This window comes from Amblyraja radiata, chromosome 5 (genome assembly GCF_010909765.2).
Source record: "Amblyraja radiata isolate CabotCenter1 chromosome 5, sAmbRad1.1.pri, whole genome shotgun sequence".
Lineage (NCBI taxonomy): Eukaryota > Metazoa > Chordata > Chondrichthyes > Rajiformes > Rajidae > Amblyraja > Amblyraja radiata.
This window is the reverse complement of record NC_045960.1, coordinates 20,312,253-20,331,861: the sequence shown is the minus strand read 5'-3', so window position 1 is coordinate 20,331,861 and position 19,609 is coordinate 20,312,253. Positions and strand designations below refer to the sequence as shown.

The window sequence follows — 19,609 nt, the reverse complement described above, 5'->3', positions numbered from 1 at the left end:
GGACCATGTGATTTTTATAGTTAAATAATCAAATGTTTGGCAATAATCCCAGGCATAATGGCTTCATTTTGTGTACATCTTCATCAATGCAATATTCAATCAGAACTGCAATCTAGCTTTGGCCCAGGTTGTTGTACTCTTGTCTCCTGGATGGTGCCCAAGTCCAAAACCTTCAGCCGTTATACAAGCTGTTTAGTTTGGAGGTACAGCGCGGAAACAGCCTCTTGGGCCCACCAAGTTCAGCGATCCCTGCACACTAACACAATTTACAATTTTACCAAGCCAATTAGTCTACAAACCTGTATGTCTTTGGAGTGTGGGTGGAAACCGGAGCACCTGGAGAAAACCCACGCATGTCATTGGGAGAACGTGCAAACTCTGTACAGACAACACCTGTAGTCAGGATCGAACCCGGGGTCTGGCACTAAGACAGCAACTTACGGCTGTGCCATCTGTTACATATTTTGGTAGTATTTACTTAAACGAATACCAATGAAACACTCCAAATATTGCAGTTGTGCTTTTAATTTTGTTTCAATGCTCTTTTAATGCATCTTAACGTGTTAATGTTATATTTTGTGTTTGTAATCATAGAAAGCAATCAAGATGGAGGATAATATTTGTAATAGCACCAAGCCAAAAGGCAGTGCTCGACGATGGAGCCATACTATTTTGAAGGACTTTAACAACTGGAATGATTCTGGAGATTTGGCATTTGGTTCTTCAACTAAAAATGCAAATTTAAATGATAAAAAAAGACAAAGTCAAGAATCACAGTTTAAGTAAGCAGACTGCCATTATGTGCCGTTTAGTGCATTTTTTCTTTAAAGTTATGAATTATTTGATGAACCTTATTCTTTGCAGAATGGAAAGTCTTTTAGACTTGACTTCTTCAAATAGTAATTCGAGCAGTAAAAATATGCCAACAGATAATATGACTACAGATACTACGTCCAGAGCTTCTTCAGCCAAATATCACTACCTGAAACAATCAAGGTATCTGCCAGGTTCGTAATAAATGAAATCTATAACATTTTTTACATTAGTGTGAAATGATTAATTAACTAGAGGAAGTATATAATGTCTCTTTGAAATTGAACTAATTTGCTTAGATTTAATGAGCAGCTGTTACTTTAAGTCATATGAGCTAACAGAGAAAGTATATTTGTCTTTCACAGGCTATCTCCAGTTGCTCTGATTAAGTTTAATATAACTACCCGAATCAAATTGTAACTGCCCTTAAATATGTGTCCTGTATTCTTTGACCTTAAGACCCAAGCTTGATATTATCTCGTCATTTTTTTAAATTTTAATCTATTAAGCTGTTCCATGTCACAAGCCTTAGTTACTAATGTTAAGAAAAGACTAGGTTGTCATGTTTGATACACATGAATTAGATAAAAATCCAGACTTGTTACTGGGGGTTGGAATTAATTGGAAAGATAATTCACTATAATGTTAAGCATCATCCAATGCTCACAGCATGAACAGCTTTTTTAATGTACCATATAGAGAGGTTAATAGTTTTTTGGTTTCAGGGATGTGGAGAGAGTAGATGAAATGGTTATTGACTATAATCTGTTATGTGACAGATGCACTGTGTATGCATTGAGGGCTGTAATTATTGCAGATCCACTATATATATAGTTCATTAACAGAGAACAAGATACTTTTTTTTTTCAGGGTCATTAAAGCAAATATTGAAACTGACAGGTAATTGAAAGCAGATGACTATTAGTCTTTCTCATTTTGCAGGAATTAATGCCAAGAAAACCCCATTAGCCAATCTAGGAAAAGATTTCAATGTTCACAATCTCTGGGCCAACTCTAACCTTTCCAGTAAACCGTTAGGAGTCATTGGAGGAGCTCTCCCCCTCAATTGCACCAATGCAGGTGAGGTGACACATGTCTTACTGTCTTCATGTTTCGTAGGTATCTTTACTTCTGTTTCCTGATTTTACTTCAGCTGAGGCTCTTTAATCTTTGCAAGACTACAGGAGATAGGATCAGAATTAGGCCACTCGGCCCATCAAATCTGCTCTGCCATTCGATTATGGCTGATTTATTATTCCCTCTCAACCTTATTCTCCTGCCTACTCCTGGTAAGCTTTGGACACCCTTTTATGCCCCTGTCCCACTTAGGAAACCTGAACGGAAACCTCTGGAGACTTTGCACCCCACCCAAGGTTTCCGTGCGGTTCCCGGAGGTTTTTGTCAGTCTCCCTATCTGCTTCCACTACCTGCAATCTCCGGGACCCGCACGGAAACCTTGGGTGGGGCGCAAAGTCTCCAGAGGTTTCCGTTCAGGTTTCCTAAGTGGGACGGGCATTACTAATCTGGAGCATGAATTGAAATGAGATTTTCTCCCATGTTTTATTATCCATATAACAATACTACCTATGGAAACCTTGAATGTATAAACTGTCAATCTGTGGAAGAATGTGCTGGCATTCCTTGGGGTCCAGAGGAGGTTTACGAGAACGATCCCAGGAATGATTGGGTTAACGTATATGATAAGCATTTGAAAGACAGGGGCTGTACTCGCTGGAGTTTAAAAGGATGATGGGGGATCTAATTGAAACTTACCAAATAGTGAAAGGCCTCGATAGAGTGAATGGTGAGAGGATGTTTCCACAAGTGGGAGAGTCTAGGACCAGTGGCCATAGCCTCAGGCTAAAAGGACGTACCTTTGCAAAGGTGATAAGAAATAATTTCTTTAGTCACAGGGTGGTGAATCTGTGGAATTCATTGTCGCAGACTGCTGTGGAGCCCAAGTCAACGGGTATTTTTAATGTGCAGTTTGACAGATTCTTGGTGAGTAAGGGGGTCTGTCAGGGGTTATGGGAAGAAGGCAGGAGAATGGATCAGCCACGATTGAATAGCGGAGTAGACGATAGGCTGAATGGCCTTATTCTGTTCCGTGAAATTACGAACATCACAAGGGCCTCGGGCGTTATTAATTCATGTAACAAAGTGTCTAAATGATTATAGCGAATATACTAAATCATCTGTGTCTTGTACTTTCTGGTTCTTCGGATTGGGTATAACCCTAAGAAAATGAGAGGGCCAAATTCAGCGGTGTCCTGCTATGATGCAAGTCCTTGTCATACAGCATGGAAACTGGCTCCATGGCCCAACTTGCCCACACCGACCAACATGTCCCATCTACACTAGACCCACCTTCCTGTATATGGCCCATATCCCTCTAAACCTGTCCTATCCATGTACCCATTTAATTTTTTTTCTTAAAACGTTGTGATAGTCCCTGTCCCTTAACTACCTCCCCTAGCAGCTCGTCCCATGCATCCACCACCCTTTGTGTGAAAAACATTCTACAGTCATTCTTGGAAATGAATATATGCTCAGTGTTTGGGCAGTGGGAAATAGCCTTAAGAGTTTCCAGAGACTTCATGAGAGGGAGGACTAAGCTTGACATTTATATCCTAAATGTGCAAGGGACTTGTTGATAACATGGGAGTCCGTGGAATTAAAATGGAACATGTTTGTCACTGAGCCAATTGGGCATTTATAAACTGGAGGGTGACAGCAGTGGATGAACACGTTTATGACTTGGTCTTATTGGAGTCCATTTAGGATTTGTTCCTCTTTTTATCCTTACAAAGATAACTACACTTGAATGTATTCTTATAAACATAGAAAATAGGTGCAGGAGTAGGCCATTCGGCCCTTCGAGCCTGCACCGCCATTCAATATGATCATGGCTGATCATCCAACTCAGTATCCTGTACCTGCCTTCTCTCCATCCCCCCTGATCCCTTTAGCCACAAGGGCCACATCTAACTCCCTCTTAAATATAGCCAATGAACTGGCCTCAACTACCTTCTGTGGCAGTGAATTCCACAGATTCACCACTCTCTGTGTAAAAAATGATTTTCTCATCTCGGTCCTAAAAGACTTCCCCCTTATCCTTAAACTGTGACCCCTTGTTCTGGACTTCCCCAACATCGGGAATAATCTTCCTGCATCTAGCCTGTCCAACCCCTGAAGAATTTTGTAAGTTTCTATAAGATCCCCCCTCAATCTTCTAAATTCTAGCGAGTACAAGCCGAGTCTATCCAGTCTTTCTTCATATGAAAGTCCTGCTATCCCAGGAATCAGTCTGGTGAACCTCTGTACTCCCTCTATGGCAAGAATGTCTTGCCTCAGATTAGGAGACCAAAACTGTACGCAATACTCTAGGTGTGGTCTCACTTGGCAACTTGGCAAAGTAATATACAGTGAGGGAAGTTGCTGGCTTTAGCATGGTGAAATGGACAAACATAATAAGTGTGATATATACTTCTAAACCTGTCCTATCCACATACCTGGTTTTAGTCGTATCCATAACATTACAACTAAGATAGAAAAACACTACATCACAAAAGAGATATGACCTTGGTGTCCATGTACATAAATCTTCATCTGAAGCTATTCCTGCTGAGAGTGCAAGGCGAGATGATAAAATGTGGTTTAAAAAAAAAAAAAGCATGGATTACACATTTTTAACTGAAGGGAAAGGACATAAAATAAAGGTCATGCTGGGACTTTGTAAATTTCTAGCTTGGCTTCAGCTTTTGTCAGCGAAGAGGCAAAGCCCACAAAAAGGGAACTTGCCTGAAAATTTGCAGATATGGGGGGAAGGTTGGGAAGAATATGGATTGACCCGCTGAGTTACCCCAGCAGTTAGTCCATGCAAGAATATGGATTGTTCTTGTTGGAAATAGAGTTTTACTGCTGATAACCAGATTGCGTAGCTTTTAAAATGAGAGCAATTTTTGTTTCTTGCTGAGTTGTCTGAAAAGGTCATGGAATCTGTAATTTTGTACGGAAATTTAACTTTTATTTTTTTGATGAGCAGCGTCAAGCTTATTTTCTGTTTCAGTTTATGCCACTGGCACTGATGCCCCTGGAGGATACTCATCGACATTTCGTAAGAAAGAAGTTGGATCAGCTGGCCAAAGAGTGCAGCTTGCACCAGTTGTGGAAACAGATTCCAGTAAATATCAAAGACATGCTAAGTTAGACCGTCAGACCATCTTTTGGTTAATCGTGATATATTTGTGATCCTCTTTCCTTTCCCTCATTTCTTTTAAGTGATATACGGTGCCCTCCATAATGTTTGCAACAAAGACCCATCATTTATTTATTTGCCTCTGTCCTCTCCACAGAAAAAAATCACATGTGGTTAAAGTGCACATTGTCAGATTTTAATAAAGGCCATTTTTATACATTTTGGTTTCATTGTGTTGAAATCACAGCAGTGTTCATGCATATTCCCCCCCCCCCCCCCATTTCAGGGCACCATAATGTTTAGGACGCAGCAATGTCATGTAAATGAAAGTCATGTTTAGTATTTTGTTGCATATCCTTTGCATGCAATGATTGCTTGAAGTCTGCGATTCATGGACATCACCAGTTGCTGGGTGTCTTCTCTGGTGATGCTCGGCCAGATCTGTATTGCAGCCATCTTTAGCTTATGCTTGGTTTGGGGGCTAGTCCCCTTCAGTTTTCTCTTTAGCATATAAAAGGCATGCTCAATTGGTTACAGATCAGGTGATTTACTTGGCCACTCAAGAATTGACCATTTTTTAGCTTTGAAAAGCTCCTTTGTTGCTTTAGCAGTATGTTTGGGATCATTGTCTTGCTGTGGAATGAACTGCCGGCCAATGAGTTTTGAAGCATTTGTTTGAACTTGAGCAGATAGGATGTGTCTACACACTTCAGAATTAATTATGCTACTACCATCAGCAGTTGTATCATCAATGAAGATAAGTGAGCCGGTACCTTCAGCAGCCATACATGCCCACGCCATAACACCCTCACCACCGTGTTTCACGGATGAGGTGGTATGCTTTGGATCTTGGGCAGTTCCTCTCTCCGCCATACTTCGGTCTTGCCATCACTCTGATATAAGTTAATCTTCATCTCATCGGTCCACAAGACCTTTTTTCAGAACTGTGGTTGCTCTTTTAAGTACTTCTTGATAAACTAACCTGGCCATCCTGTTTTTGCGGATAACCAGTGGTTTGCATCTTGCAGTGTAGCCTCTATTTTTGTTCATGAAGTCTTCTGCGGACAGTGGTCATTGACAAATCCACACCTTACTCCTGAAAAGTGTTTCTGATCTGTCAGACAGGTGTTTGGGTTTTTTTCTTTATTATAGAGATAATTCTTCTGTCATCAGCTGTGGAGGTCTTCCTTGGCCTGCCAGTCCCTTTGCGATTAGTAAGTTCACCAGTGCTCTCTTTCTTCTTAATGATATTCCAAACAATTGATTTTGGTAAGCCTAAGAGTTGGCTGATGTTTCTAACAGTTTTATTCTTATTTCTCAGTCTCATAATGGCTTCCTTGACTTTCATTGGCACAACTTTGGTCCTCATGTTGATAAAGAGCAATAAAAGTTTCCAAATGTGATGGAAAGACTGGAGGAAAGACGAGGTGCTGAGCTCTCTTATACCTGCATTAAGGAGGCAATTAAACACAACTGAGCAATTACAAACACCTATGAAGCCATGTGTCCTCAACATTATGGTGCCGTGAAATGGGGGGACTATATATAAACACAGCTGTAATTTCTACATGGTGAAACCAAAATGTATAAAAATGGCCTTTATTAAAATCTGACAATGTGCACTTTAACCACATGTGATTTTTTTTGATTTTTTAATATTACAAATCTCAAATTGTGGAGCACAGAGGCAATTAAATAAATGACGGGTCTTTGTCCCAAACATTATGGAGGGCACTGTATATGCGAGTACCTTCCAGTAGTTCATATGACTGTTCACATTGCTTTAGACACTTTAGACATTAGAGATACAGCTTCAGCACAATGAGTCCATGCTGACCAGCGAATACCAGTATCCTACGCACTTGGGACTCTTTACAATTTTTTTTTTTTTTTACCAAAGCCAATTAACCTACAAATGGCTGAATTAAGGTTATTGGAAAATAAGTCAAATTGAGTTTGTGATATACAACAGTCTTGGTGTTGAAGTAGAATTATTCAAGCTTTGTAAGAGAGTGGAAGCCTCTGTTGGGATGTTTTCTTGTGCTTTCCCCTCTTTCAAATGCTTCACCAACCCAGGGGCATTGCAGTTGTTTGTACTTTGACTGGCAGGGAGTCGTTTTTTTTTACCACAAAAGGCTGTGGAGGCTAAGTCGAAGGATATTTTTAAGGCAGAGATAGGTAGATTCTTAATTTGTGCCGGTGTCAGGGGTTATGAGGATAAGGCAGGAGAATGGGGTTAGGAGAGAGAGATAGATCAGCCATGATTGATTGTCATTTGATGGGCCGATTGGCCTAATTCTGCTCCTATCATTTATGCCCTTAATAACCTAACTTGCAATAGAGAAAGTTTTGTTGCATGTCCAAAATCTTAACGAGGGATATGACTCCATTGCTTAATTTCCTTAATAACATAGCAATGAAACATTAATTTCCAACAAATGTAGTGTTGTTTGAGCTAACTCTGACCCTGCCAATAAGTTACAATTTTTTGTATTTGCATAAATTTACTTTGTGAGAATTATGGGCACTTAATGTGACAATTGATTTGCTTAAAAGGAGACGACTGTTACAAGGGACATCTTTCGTAGGAAGGATAACACCAAAGTAATAATAACCCATTCTTTTTGCAGATTATGCAGCTTGGAAATCTAGCCGATCACAGTTGGGATGTCAGCCATATAATTCTTCAAGCAAAACCATCAGTGGGATGATGCCACATCCACATCCAATTCACGGGCGAATTGACTGGTCTTCCAAATATGGAGGACATCGATAAAAAAAAAAGATGTATATAACAGACATATGCAAGTCAGTGATATTAGTTTTTACATAATATCTACTGAACATCAATTTTCTCAGTGAAAAAAAATGCCACATTTAAGGATGAATTTCAAACAATTATATTTGGGGATAGTTTGGTTTGTTTCCGTTGTAGTTTGTTTTCCCCCACACCTAGAAAAATATTTTTGCAAGAGCTTTTTTTGGAATATTTGCAGGTTAATAATTTAATGCTTTTTACTCTTTTCTACTTCTGTATATATTGTGTAATGTGTATATATAACAAGTTTCAGGGTTTGTTTATTAAAGTGTATTAAGTATTTTGTTAAAGGACAGGGTAATAGACACATGCAGGTATCTTTGCATATAAAAGTAGTATTTATAGGATATTCTTGACAACTCTAATATGGAGGTGCACAAAACGTGCGAGTCATTGAAATTTGCCTGTGGCAATTAAGGAGGCATTTTTTAAGGGAAATTTTATTCTAAAGTTTGAAAAATCTTTTGAGTAGCAAACTTATTGAATGGGCTTCATTTTTAAAACATGGGGATTAAAAATATTTGCATTATTTTCCGTCTTTTAGCACACATCATTCTCTGTCTAGGGAATAGACAGTTCTGCCCTGGATGCCTCCTGATGTTACTGGCTAAAAGAAATTGCACTGTGGTCTGCATATTTTCCTTTTTGTACCAGGGAGGATCCATTCCTTGAGCGACTAACTCTGCCACCTGGAAAATTCTAACCACAAACCTTTTTTATCCTGCCATTAAATGACGTCAGCACATTTGCACTTGTGCCCTCTGCCATTGCCCTTCTCCACCCTTCTTCCCATGTCTGGCCCTTCCCTCTATTTTCTGTTGGCATTAGAAGTAACTTGTCAAGAATGATTTTCATTAAAGTATTGGTTTTATGTTCTTGCAGCAGTAACGTTGTGCTGAGCACTTGGTCTACGTTTCTATAGTTTATGCATCTGAAGAATCAAGCCACAGAAACTGCATCAATGCTCTTCTCGTATTTGCTGTCAGACATGAAATTTAGGAATTGGCTTCTCTTAAATTATCTAGTGCATTTTATTAAAGCTTCCCAGAATGGGTTCTTGGTAGACTGATATCTCTTTGACTATCTTCACAACGGTATTGCTGCAAGCCACGTATTCATTTTTTATTCTCTGCCTATGTAATGTCCATCTCGTATCTGTCCATTGCTGAATTTATTGATCATTCCATAATTCTGAAAAATATTCAGATATAAAGATGTGTCACCGGTTCTTCCTCAACAATAAGCATTGAATGGTCTCCACATTATATACATGGAATGTCTTGAGACATTTTTTGCAGCTTTATGCCAGTAACTTCACTAAACATTTCTGTGGTGTTTTGGGGTGGGATTGCCCATTTTCTTTTGTCATTTTCTTTGTACTACTTGGATGATAAAAGGCAAGATATTCTTATATTTGCACTGGTCTGTTAATACCCATTATAACTTGTAGCTTCTCGTTAGCTATGCCTTAGTAATCAAATTAAAATGCATTGTAGCAATGCAGGAAATTGCATATATGTTAAATGAGCTTAGTATTCTCCATTTTATAGAGTAGTGGTTTAAGATTACTGATACAAATTTTCTCTAAATATACAATGCCATTAATTTGAAAGATTCACTGTTGCAACTAATGTTTTTTTTAGATCATCCCGAATGACAACATTAAAATTATTTGTTTAAAATAGTATTCTTGATTTCTTAGACCTCAGAATTAGTGCATTAATGTCAAATGCTGAACATTCATTATTTGTATTCACCCACTGCTTGTCCAGTTTCTAAGTTTCAGATAGTGATGGGTGAGCACAGTATGAAAGTGGAAAACTCTGAATAGTCTACTGACACCTTGGTTCAATGGTGCTTTTATTGTCACGTGTGCAAAGTGCAAACACACAGTGAAATTATATTCTTACAAACAATCCAGTAGAATATTGCCATACCTAAACACATCCACAAACAGTAACATTCAATCAGGAGGACGGTAAAACTAGTCTGAGAACTAGGGTGGGGGGGGAGACAGAAAGAGAGGGAAAGCAACCGTTACTTGAAGTTAGAGAAATCAATATTCATACCGCTGGGTTGTAAGCTGCCCCAGCAGGGCTCCCTGACCCGTTGAATTTCTCCAACATTTTGTGTCTATCTTCGGTGTAAACCAGCAGCTGTGGTTTCTTCTTACACATCCCTGGGATCATTGAATCTTTACCCCATCCCCATCTATGGTTTTGTACTACATTTTGTATTTGGGGTAGCTGTGTCACTGATAGGGCTCCTAATTAGCCCAACCATACGCACCAGTCACAGGGTTTCAGATGGAGTCCATGTCTTTACCATATTGCTGCACTTCTGGCAATGTCAAGTCAGGAACTTCTGGGTCTTGAAACCTTAGAAGTGATTGAGGGTAGGTTGAATTTGTAATTGAGTCAGAAAACTTGCCCTTCAGACCGCCAAGTTTGGGCTGACCATTATGCACCCTTTTATAACTCTAGGAACAAAATGGAAAGGCCACGTGGTGTTGGTGTTCGACGTAATGGTCAACTTATTAAAAAGTGGTCTGCACAAGGAGACTAATCAAAACTGATCTGCCAAGTGTGACATTGGTACGGTTTTTATTTTCTCAGAAGACAAGATTACTCAAATTTGACTGTAAAATTAGGTCTTGATTACAGAAAGTTGACTAACAATAAAATGAGGTCTTGCACAGAAACTTGACAAACACTAAAACGATGTCTTGCACAGAATTAAACTTAGAAAGACTTAATTAGGTGACAAACAGAATAAGATAATTATCCACCAGTCCTTTTAGTCATTCCCAAGTTGCCCCGTCTGCCGGCGGCACTCCTGGTAACCATGGGTAGGCCCAGGATCCACATACAAAATATGTGCCATTAACCGGTCGGGGTGGGCCGGCAATGGTGGCTGACTTGGTTGTCATACATGTACTGTTTCTCAAAAATACACCAGTGGCTTGGTTGTGGCAAAAACAGGTCATATTAACTGGCCTGTGCGGATCTCTTACTATCTGCAGTCGGGGTATATCTGCTGCGCTTGTCATGTTTAATTTCCAATCTTGTTTAAAGGGAGGGGTGTACCATCCTTTAAATATGGGTTAGCCCTCAAGTTTGCCATTCTGAAGGCACACATTAGCTGCTGCCCTATTTCGAAAACAGTTCCTTCTCCATCATTACTTGGGATGAGCGTACACACCCAGCATTCACTTATATTATCACGAAGGGCAAATTCAAAAACTCATAGAAACAAATTATTTCCCCAAGTCCAGTCCATCTGGGCCAACCCCAGAATAAAAAGAGGGTCAATAGCCCCATTGTCCTTTCTTGGTTCTCCGAACTGTTTACAGTCAATCAGATGTATCCAACGGGGGTGATCTTCAATCTTCACGGAGGTTGATGTTGTTGGTGGGCAGTTGGTACAGTACCTTTCAACACAGTCTCAATTTCTTCCGGTCCCAGTATCTTATCAGTATGTAGTCTTTATGGACTTGTCCCTGTGCTCAACTGGTAGTGGCTTCTGTGCTTCTCGTACCTGGGAATGCAGACCTGACAAGGCATGAATTATTTGCTGTGCATACATAATTAGTTAATCGCTGAGGGCCTGTGGGTGTAACTTCCACACTCTAGTCGCACTCAAGGGGGTACGTAGCCTGGGGTCATCCTCATTTCAAGGATGGCCATCTTCTGGTAGGTGCATAGCATGTCCTGTTATGAATTCAAAAAGTCGTAAATCCTGTCTCTCTAGCTGGGGTAATTCTGAATCTTCAGAATGACTGGGAATACCATAACCCATTCCTGCCCAGTCTCGGTCAAGACTTTACTTAAACTCTTTAGTGTCCTATTTATTCCCTCCACTAAAACTCTGCGGGTGGTTTGGAAATGTGAAATCAGTCTTTAGAAGCCTCCTTCATCACCTTCCCTGTGAACTTGTTCTTTGATCCTACTCTAGCTGAAGAGGGATCCCCACCTAAATATTATCTCTTCAATTGTCCAAATACGTTTCTCCTCCCCAATCTACTTTATCTCTCACTTTTTACCCCTCATTGTGAGTTCTCTCAAACCCCCTTTTGTAAGTTACAGTCTGATGTGATCAACTAATACAATACTGTATGGACCTTCATTTGTCCTTTACACAGCACATGCTTCAACACATTTGTTTGTCTGGAGACAGGAACCTGGCTGTTCATTTGCATTCTAAAAGACAACACTATGATCACATCAAAACAATTGAGACAGGAAACCTGGCTGCTCATTTGCATTTTAAAAGACAAACACTATTATCACATCAAAACAGCTTTCCCAAAAGAACTCAAACTCAAAATCAGTAATCCATAACTTCGCCAATATCTTTAAACCCTTTAAAAAAATAGATCATTATTAGGGAAAAAAAACAATTTAAAAATCATTTCCAATTGTTCCAATCTATCTCTCCAAATTCATAACCTCAAATTGCGAGCATAAATGCATACCTATCACAATATTCCCAAATCAACATTTTCTTTTTCTCTGTGATATCGGCATTTCCAATCTCATCTAACACTTTAATCAGGATGCCAAAAGCATCCAGGTCTCTTTTTGAACACGTCTCAAAAGATTAAAATTAGGGAAGAAGAAATAACAACTTAAAACATTGATAAGACAAAATAAACTGCATTTTTGCATCTCTTCTCTGTTTAAGAGTCAAAAGAGAACAAAGAACAAACAGTTAGTTTCCATGTAAATAGATATGCAATCCAACGAACAAAGGGAAATAAAATAACTGTGGCTCCACCCCACACAACATCAATTTCTTAAAGAGACACCACGTCGTAAAACTTTTTTTTCTGTGACATTCACTCACAAGTTGCCACACCTCATTCAATATACTAAATCTCGCAGATATTCACACACTTTAAAACAATAAAATTCTCACAAAAGTAACACAATTATACACACTTCAAAGAAATTATTCAAACTCTTAAAACTTTTTTTCCCCCACCGAAATACGCACATAAGCTTGCCCACCATTCCACATGTGATGTACTGAATTAACATGGAATTTTCACAGTAAAATGGTCATCACAATTAGGTTTTGAAATTGTGAGGTGATTCTCCATTGTTTTCCCTCCTTACCAGCAGCGTAAGCTAGTGTATATAATATTAAAAAAACGGACAGAAAAACATCAATTACACAAAACATTTCCGAAAGGGGTTAGCCAGAGGCCCATCAAGGAGTCAATGGCGCCGCCCTCTCGTTTCCCAAATCAACATCTCTAAGAGACGTCCCTCTGTGTTAACTTTACATCACCCATGTCTTGGCAAGGCCGTTCTATTTACTATAATCTTTGGTTCTGTGTGGACCAATGTGCAGAATTTGGTGCTTTGGCAGAGGAAAGGGCTGACAGTAGTATCCTGTCTCAATCATGTGTCCATATACCATATATGTGTCCATATACCATGTGTATATATTTATATCATGGTATATGGACACATTTATCTGTTTTGTAGTAAATGCCTACTATTTTCTGTGTGCTTAAGCAAAGCAAGAATTTCATTGTCCTATACAGGGACACATGACAATAAACTCACTTGAACTTGAACTTGAACTTGATACTCTGCCTCTGCATTGTTTAACTCTCACTGCTGGATTCATTAATGCTCTTCCTTCCTCTTCTGCATCATTTCCTCATCTTCCTATTCAGTCTCCGCATTGCTATTTGTTCCCCATTCTTCCCCCCCCCCCCCGAATTTGTTCCTTATCCCCCCCCTTCTTCCATAAACAGTGTCGCCATGCCACAGACAAGGGGTCCCTGGGGTTATTTTGTTTTGTGGCCCTTTTTTTTTAAACCAATTGTTGCTTAATCTATGACTCAATCACGCCTTTTCTTTTTCGGCCCTTTGTTTTGTTGTATCATGCCAATTACATTCTGCTTGTAACACATCCCAATTCTTAGGTATTCCATCCTTTTTCATCTTATCTGCCTTTTTAATAGTTTCTACATTCTATGTTCCTTCTCTTTTTCTCCATGTGCGAACCTGCTGGCCAGGATTCATCTCCCAAATGTTTGGTCAACTTATAACTTAATATTTTATAGTCCTAGAATTCAAATTACACATGTGTTGTACAGGCGTTCCCCCGTCACTTTTCCAAATTATTCCCCATAGCCGCGAGTCTCTTCTGCCCGGCTACTTTGTGACCGACAAACTTTTTTAGTTTGCAAAGCCAATCACCGACTACTTCCCCGTAGCAACCTTTAGCAGCAAATCGTCGACTACGTTTCCGTAGCAAATTTTATGACCAACTATTTCTAGTTTGCAAAGCCAATCGCCGACTACAGTTCAGTAGCAAATTGCCGACTACCCTCTCGGTAGCAAATTGCTGACTAATTGGTTGCAAAAATACATACACAAAATGGTCTTACTGTTGTCTGCATCTAAGAACCTCGGCTGGTAAACATATCAACTTCAGACGAAGGATCACAGATGTTCCCAGGAGTTTCAATGGGATTTGATCTCAAAGGGTCTGATAGAGCTCAGTTGTCTCCCTTCCAATCCCGGTAACCTCTGCAACCGCTTGCACATTCATCTGTTGACGGTCCCAGCGAGGCCTGCCGACTAAACGGCAATTAAAAAGGTTACTTCTTATTAAACAGACAACTCACAATTAGGTTAGGTAGACCAATTCAAAGTTTATTAATTATCGGCCGATGGAAGTAGCGAGGATACACCAGCTAAGTAAGCAACAAAGACACTTTACTCACCTCTCTCCACTTCTATGAACAAAGAATTGCATTATATTTTATACTGTTTTTTTGTCACCTAAGCGCATTCCAAAGATGTTAGTCATGGTCAGAGGTACAGTCAATACACATTACCACAGGATGCATCTGAGTTTGTCTCTTGTCAATTGTCAGTCACATCCAAGGCATCCTGTCAGTTGGTACAAGGCAGTTGCATCAAAGCCATCGGTCATTTGATACAAGGCAGTCGCATATCAAAGTCATCAATCACTGCACACCTCAAAGGCATTGGACATTGTCTCAATACCCCTCACTGGGACTAGTCTGGGCTTCTCTCTCTCATCAATTGGTAGACGCATTTTAAAGTCATCGGTCATTGTCTTAATACACAACAACCTTGGGCAAGTCTGGGCTTGCCTTTCTGTATCAATCTACTTGAGAAAAGTCTCCTTTGAGATGAAGTATAAGTTGTAACCTAGCCCAGGAATCCATCATTTATTTTTTATATTTTTAACAGCATTTAGCCTTATCATTACTATGTTGGCTTCGTTCTCTGTCTAGGGGTTCTCGCTTTTATTCTATTGGCTTCGTTCTTTGTCTAGGGGTTCTTATCTCTAAGTAACTCTTCTAGAAGGTTAGTATTGATCATCCGAGGGAAACTCATTATCTAAATTTTCAATCTACTCTCATTTTATGTACCACCACCTTGTGTTCCCATGATACTTTCTTAGCTACTAAATTGGCATTACGATTTCCAATGTCCACTGGGGTCTGCACTTTAGTATGGGCGTGTTAGCTGTGCGGAGGATGCTAGGAGACTGCAAGGTGACTTGGATAGGCTGGGTGAGTGGGCAAATGCATGGCAGATGCAGTATAATGTGGATAAATGTGAGATTATCCACTTTGGTGACAAAAACAGGAAAGTAGACTATTATCTGAATGGTGGCCGATTAGGAAAGGGGGAGATGCAACGAGACCTGGGTGTCATGGTACACCAGTCATTGAAAGTAGGAATGCAGGTGCAGCAGGCAGTGAAGAAAGCGAATGGTATGTTAGCATTCATAGCAAAAGGATTTGAGTATAGGAGCAGGGAGGTTCTACTGCAGTTGTACAGGGTCTTGGTGAGACCACACCTGGAGTATTGCATACAGTTTTGGTCTCCTAATCTGGGGAAAGACATTCTTGCCATAGAGGGAGTACAGAGAAGGTTCACCAGACTGATTCCTGGGATGCCAGGACTTTCATATGAAAAAAGACTGGATAGACTCGCCTTGTACTCGCTAGAATTTAGAAGATTGAGGGGGGATCTTATATAAACTTACAAAGTTCTTAAGGGGTTGGACAGGCTAGATGCAGGAAGATTGTTCCCGATGTTGGGGAAGTCCATAACAAGGGGTCACAGTTTAAGGATAAGGGGGAAATCTTTTAGGACCGAGATGAGGAAAACATTTTTTACACAGAGAGTGGTGAATCTCTGGAATTCTCTGCCACAGAAGGTATTTGAGGCCAGTTCATTGGCTATATTTAAGAGGGAGTTAGATGTGGCCCTTGTGGCTAAAGGGATCAGGGGGTATGGAGAGAAGGCAGGTACAGGATACTGAGTTGGATGATCAGCCATGATCATATTGAATGGCGGTGCAGGCTCGAAGGGCCGAATGGCCTACTCCTGCACCTATTTTCTATGTTTCTATTTTATTACAGAGATTTGTCTGGGCAGCATTAAGGCCTTCAATAAATTTGTCACCAATTGTTTGTGTGATATTTGGGTTCCTGCAGAAGTTAGAAATCCCCTAATTTTCCATAATTGTCCGAAATCATGCTCCACCCCAAATGCATATCGAGAATCAGTGTAAATGTTTACTTTTAGATCATCCCCAATAATACAAGCCCTAATTAAAGCAAATAATTCAGCTTGTTGTGCTGAATAGGATTATTCAAAAGCAGTTGCTTTACAATTTCCGTCTTTTTATTAATAATTGCATACCCAGGCAATGTGATGTCAGGGTCTTCCATGGGTACATCCCTCAAGTCCTCTCTCACTGATGTTTCCTCCTCTATAACAAATAGAGTGTCATGGCCTGCTACTGCTCGCTCTTCTGGGGGTGAAATAAGACAGGAGGCTGGGTTAATCAATTAACAATGTATAAACTGCAATTTCGGATTGTTTAGCAGGTAGATCTCATACTTATTTTGGTGGGCCATTGTCAAATGCTGGGTTTGAAGCTGCCCCAACAATGCCGATACCGAATGTAAACTACACTACAATTTCCTGCTGGAGTGTCAAATTAGCAGCCGATTGTAAACTATTGTAAATTGCAGTTAAGATTTGAGTGCAAAGAGGATGTCCCCTAGCTACTGGATCTAATATGGAGGAGTAATATGCAACTGGTCTATGTCTATCCCCATGCTTTTGCGTTAATACCGGTGGTCCAATCAGATAGAATTGTACAATACAGCTGAAAGGGACGATCATATAATGGCCTTCCCAATGCCGGGGCTTGCATCAAAGATCTTTTCAAGTTCTCAAATGCTTCCTGTGCCTCTCTTGTTGGTTTAAATTCACCCTCTTTGCTGGTATAGGGTGTTAGCTCCTTTGTTTCTAGAGCTATATTTGGAATCCAGGGTCTGCAATAATTAACCATGCCAAGCCATTGCCTCATTTGTTTCTCTTCTTTTGCGACTGGAAATTCGCAAATAGGTTCGAGTCTGCTCTTCTCAAGATTTCTTTCCGTGGCCGAAATTATAATCCCTAGGAATTTTACTTTCTCCTGAGCTACCAGTACTTTTGATGGGGAAACTACATATCCTAGGTCGGCTAAATGAATGAGTAATTGTGCAGTGTCTTTTGGATTACTGGATTCATCTTTACTAGCCACCAATAGGTCATCAACATACTGCACTAAGGTTGAATTCGTTTTAAACCTTAAGGTACTTAGCTGATCCTGCAGACACCTGGAAAACAACGTAGGTGAGTTGACAAATACTTGAGGCAACCTGGTCCAGGTATATTGTTGTCCCTTATAGGTGAAGGCAAACAAATATTGTCTGTCTTCATGAAGAGGGAGAGAAAAGAATGCATGTTGTAAGTCGACTATCGAAATAACTTTGGGTTCTGCCGGTATTTGGGCTAGGATATGGGCAGGATTTGGCACTAGGGCATGAAGTGGTTCTACAACAGAATTGATTCCCCTTAAGACTTGTACGAGTCTATATTGACCCTTCTTTCCCGCTTTCGGAACGGCAAGAATAGGGGTGTTACAGATAGATTGGCACCACCAATATTCCTTGTTCTAGCAAACCCCGAATTAATTTGTCTATGCTGCTGATTCAATGGATCATTGTTCAATGGATCAATAGTTTCAATGGATATTGTTGGATTGAAGGAAGTGTTACCGCTTACTGGAGAGCTACATGGATGGGATTGATGTTCACGCACCCTACCTGAGCAGTGTCCTCTGCCCATACTTGAGGGTTTACATACTCGTATACCTCACTCCCCAGATGATGACGTAAGTGGGTAACAACCTCCATTGGGGCCTGATAAAATTCAACAACAAATTGGTTAGACAAATTTTGCTTTTGATAATTATTCAGGTTTGCCAAGGTAATTGCCTTTCTTCCCATCGTTCCTATGTATTTTGGTATGCTAGCCTTTATAAATCAGAGCATTGAGTATAGAAGCTGGGATGTAATGTTAAAATTGTACAAGGCATTGGTGAGACCAAATCTGGAGTATGGTGTACAATTTTGGTCGCCCAATTATAGGAAGGAAGGATGTCAACAAAATAGAGAGTACAGAGGAGATTTACTAGAATGTTGCCAGGGTTTCAACAACTAAGTTACAGAGATAGGTTGAATAAGTTAGGTCTTTATTCTCTGGAGCGCAGAAGGTTAAGCGGGGACTTGATAGAGGTCTTTAAAATGATGAGAGGGATAGACAGAGTTGATGTGATCAAGCTTTTCCCTTTGAGAATAGGGAAGATTCAAACAAGAGGACATGACTTCAGAATTAAGGGACAGAAGTTTAGGGGTAACATGAGGGGGAACTTCTTTACTCAGAGAGTGGTAGCGGTGTGGAATGAGCTTCCAGTGGAAGTGGTGGCGGCAGGTTCGTTGGTATCATTTAATAATAAATTGGATAGGCATATGGATGAGAAGGGAATGGAGGGTTATGGTATGAGTGCAGGCAGGTGGGACTAAGGGAAAAAAGCTGTTCGGCACGGACTTGTAGGGCCGAGATGGCCTGTTTCCGTGCTGTAATTGTTATATGGTTATATGGTCTTTAGCTCTAGCTGGGAAATTCACCTTTCGAGTGATATGAGTAGCAGCCTCGTCAGTTCTTTTCCATAATTTGACTGGAATTGTAGCATATTCGGCAGCTCCCTCTTTCCCTTCCACGAGTGCCAATACATCTATTTCCCATTCCTGTCCTTCGTATGATTTAAAGAAGGCTTCCAGCTCACTATTCTTTCCACTTCTATCATTAGCCAGTGTAATATGAAGTGGGGGTTCTTCGTCCAGATCTAAGGACCACCATTGAGGGGTCACTATGGAGTAACATTGTCATGCAGGGGCCCAGGGGGTCACTACTATACCTCTATCGCCACATTCTATTTTTAGTTCGAAAGCACAGAGTAAATCTCTCGCCATCAGGTTGCAATCTAGTCTGATGGTTATCACAAATCTATGTTTGATTGGCTCCATACACTACTTCGACTGGCTCAGAGATGGGATACTGGCAAATTTGTCCTTGAAACCTAGACAGATTCTGAACTTCTTTTGATTCTGGTATATTGTAAATTGATTGAAGAGACGACATGGATGCGCCTGTGTCTACTAGGAAGGTGCAGATTTTACCTTCATCCTGTAGAGACAATATAGGTTCCTCATCATACTTGCATCCAGTCACTTCCAGGTTTGCTAATCATAGGCGTGTGAATGGGTTGTTGTGAGAAAAGGAGATTTGCCCCCTTGGCTCCTGATTTTCCTGCCAGTTCCCTCTGTGCTCTCTAATATCCCGTTGATCTTGGAGATTTCTTCTGTGACCCTCTCTGTC

At 40.3% G+C, this 19,609-nt stretch overlaps 1 protein-coding gene and 1 long non-coding RNA gene across 5 annotated transcripts in view; one reads left to right on the top strand and one right to left on the bottom strand.

Moving 5' to 3' along the window:
- cilk1 (ciliogenesis associated kinase 1) overlaps nt 1-9,513 on the top strand; it is a 47,625-nt gene extending 38,112 nt beyond the window's left edge. For 3 of the 4 annotated variants that reach the window (XM_033020684.1, XM_033020685.1, XM_033020686.1), the window contains 5 exons: nt 595-782; nt 865-1,007; nt 1,756-1,893; nt 4,883-4,996; nt 7,642-7,795. In XM_033020684.1, coding sequence (XP_032876575.1) covers nt 595-782; nt 865-1,007; nt 1,756-1,893; nt 4,883-4,996; nt 7,642-7,787 — 729 coding nt within the window. In that variant the 3' untranslated portion in view covers nt 7,788-7,795. Of the gene's footprint in view, nt 1-594; nt 783-864; nt 1,008-1,755; nt 1,894-4,882; nt 4,997-7,641 lie in introns of all 4 variants that reach the window. The other variant, XM_033020683.1, reaches the window with a different exon arrangement.
- A 1,612-nt stretch (nt 9,514-11,125) lies between these two features.
- Nucleotides 11,126-14,490, bottom strand: LOC116973046. The gene is made up of 2 exons (XR_004411985.1): nt 14,236-14,490; nt 11,126-11,380 (listed from the first exon to the last, which is right to left on the bottom strand). It is a non-coding gene; the product is annotated as an uncharacterized LOC116973046 (long non-coding RNA).
- Between the last annotated feature and the right edge of the window lie 5,119 nt (nt 14,491-19,609).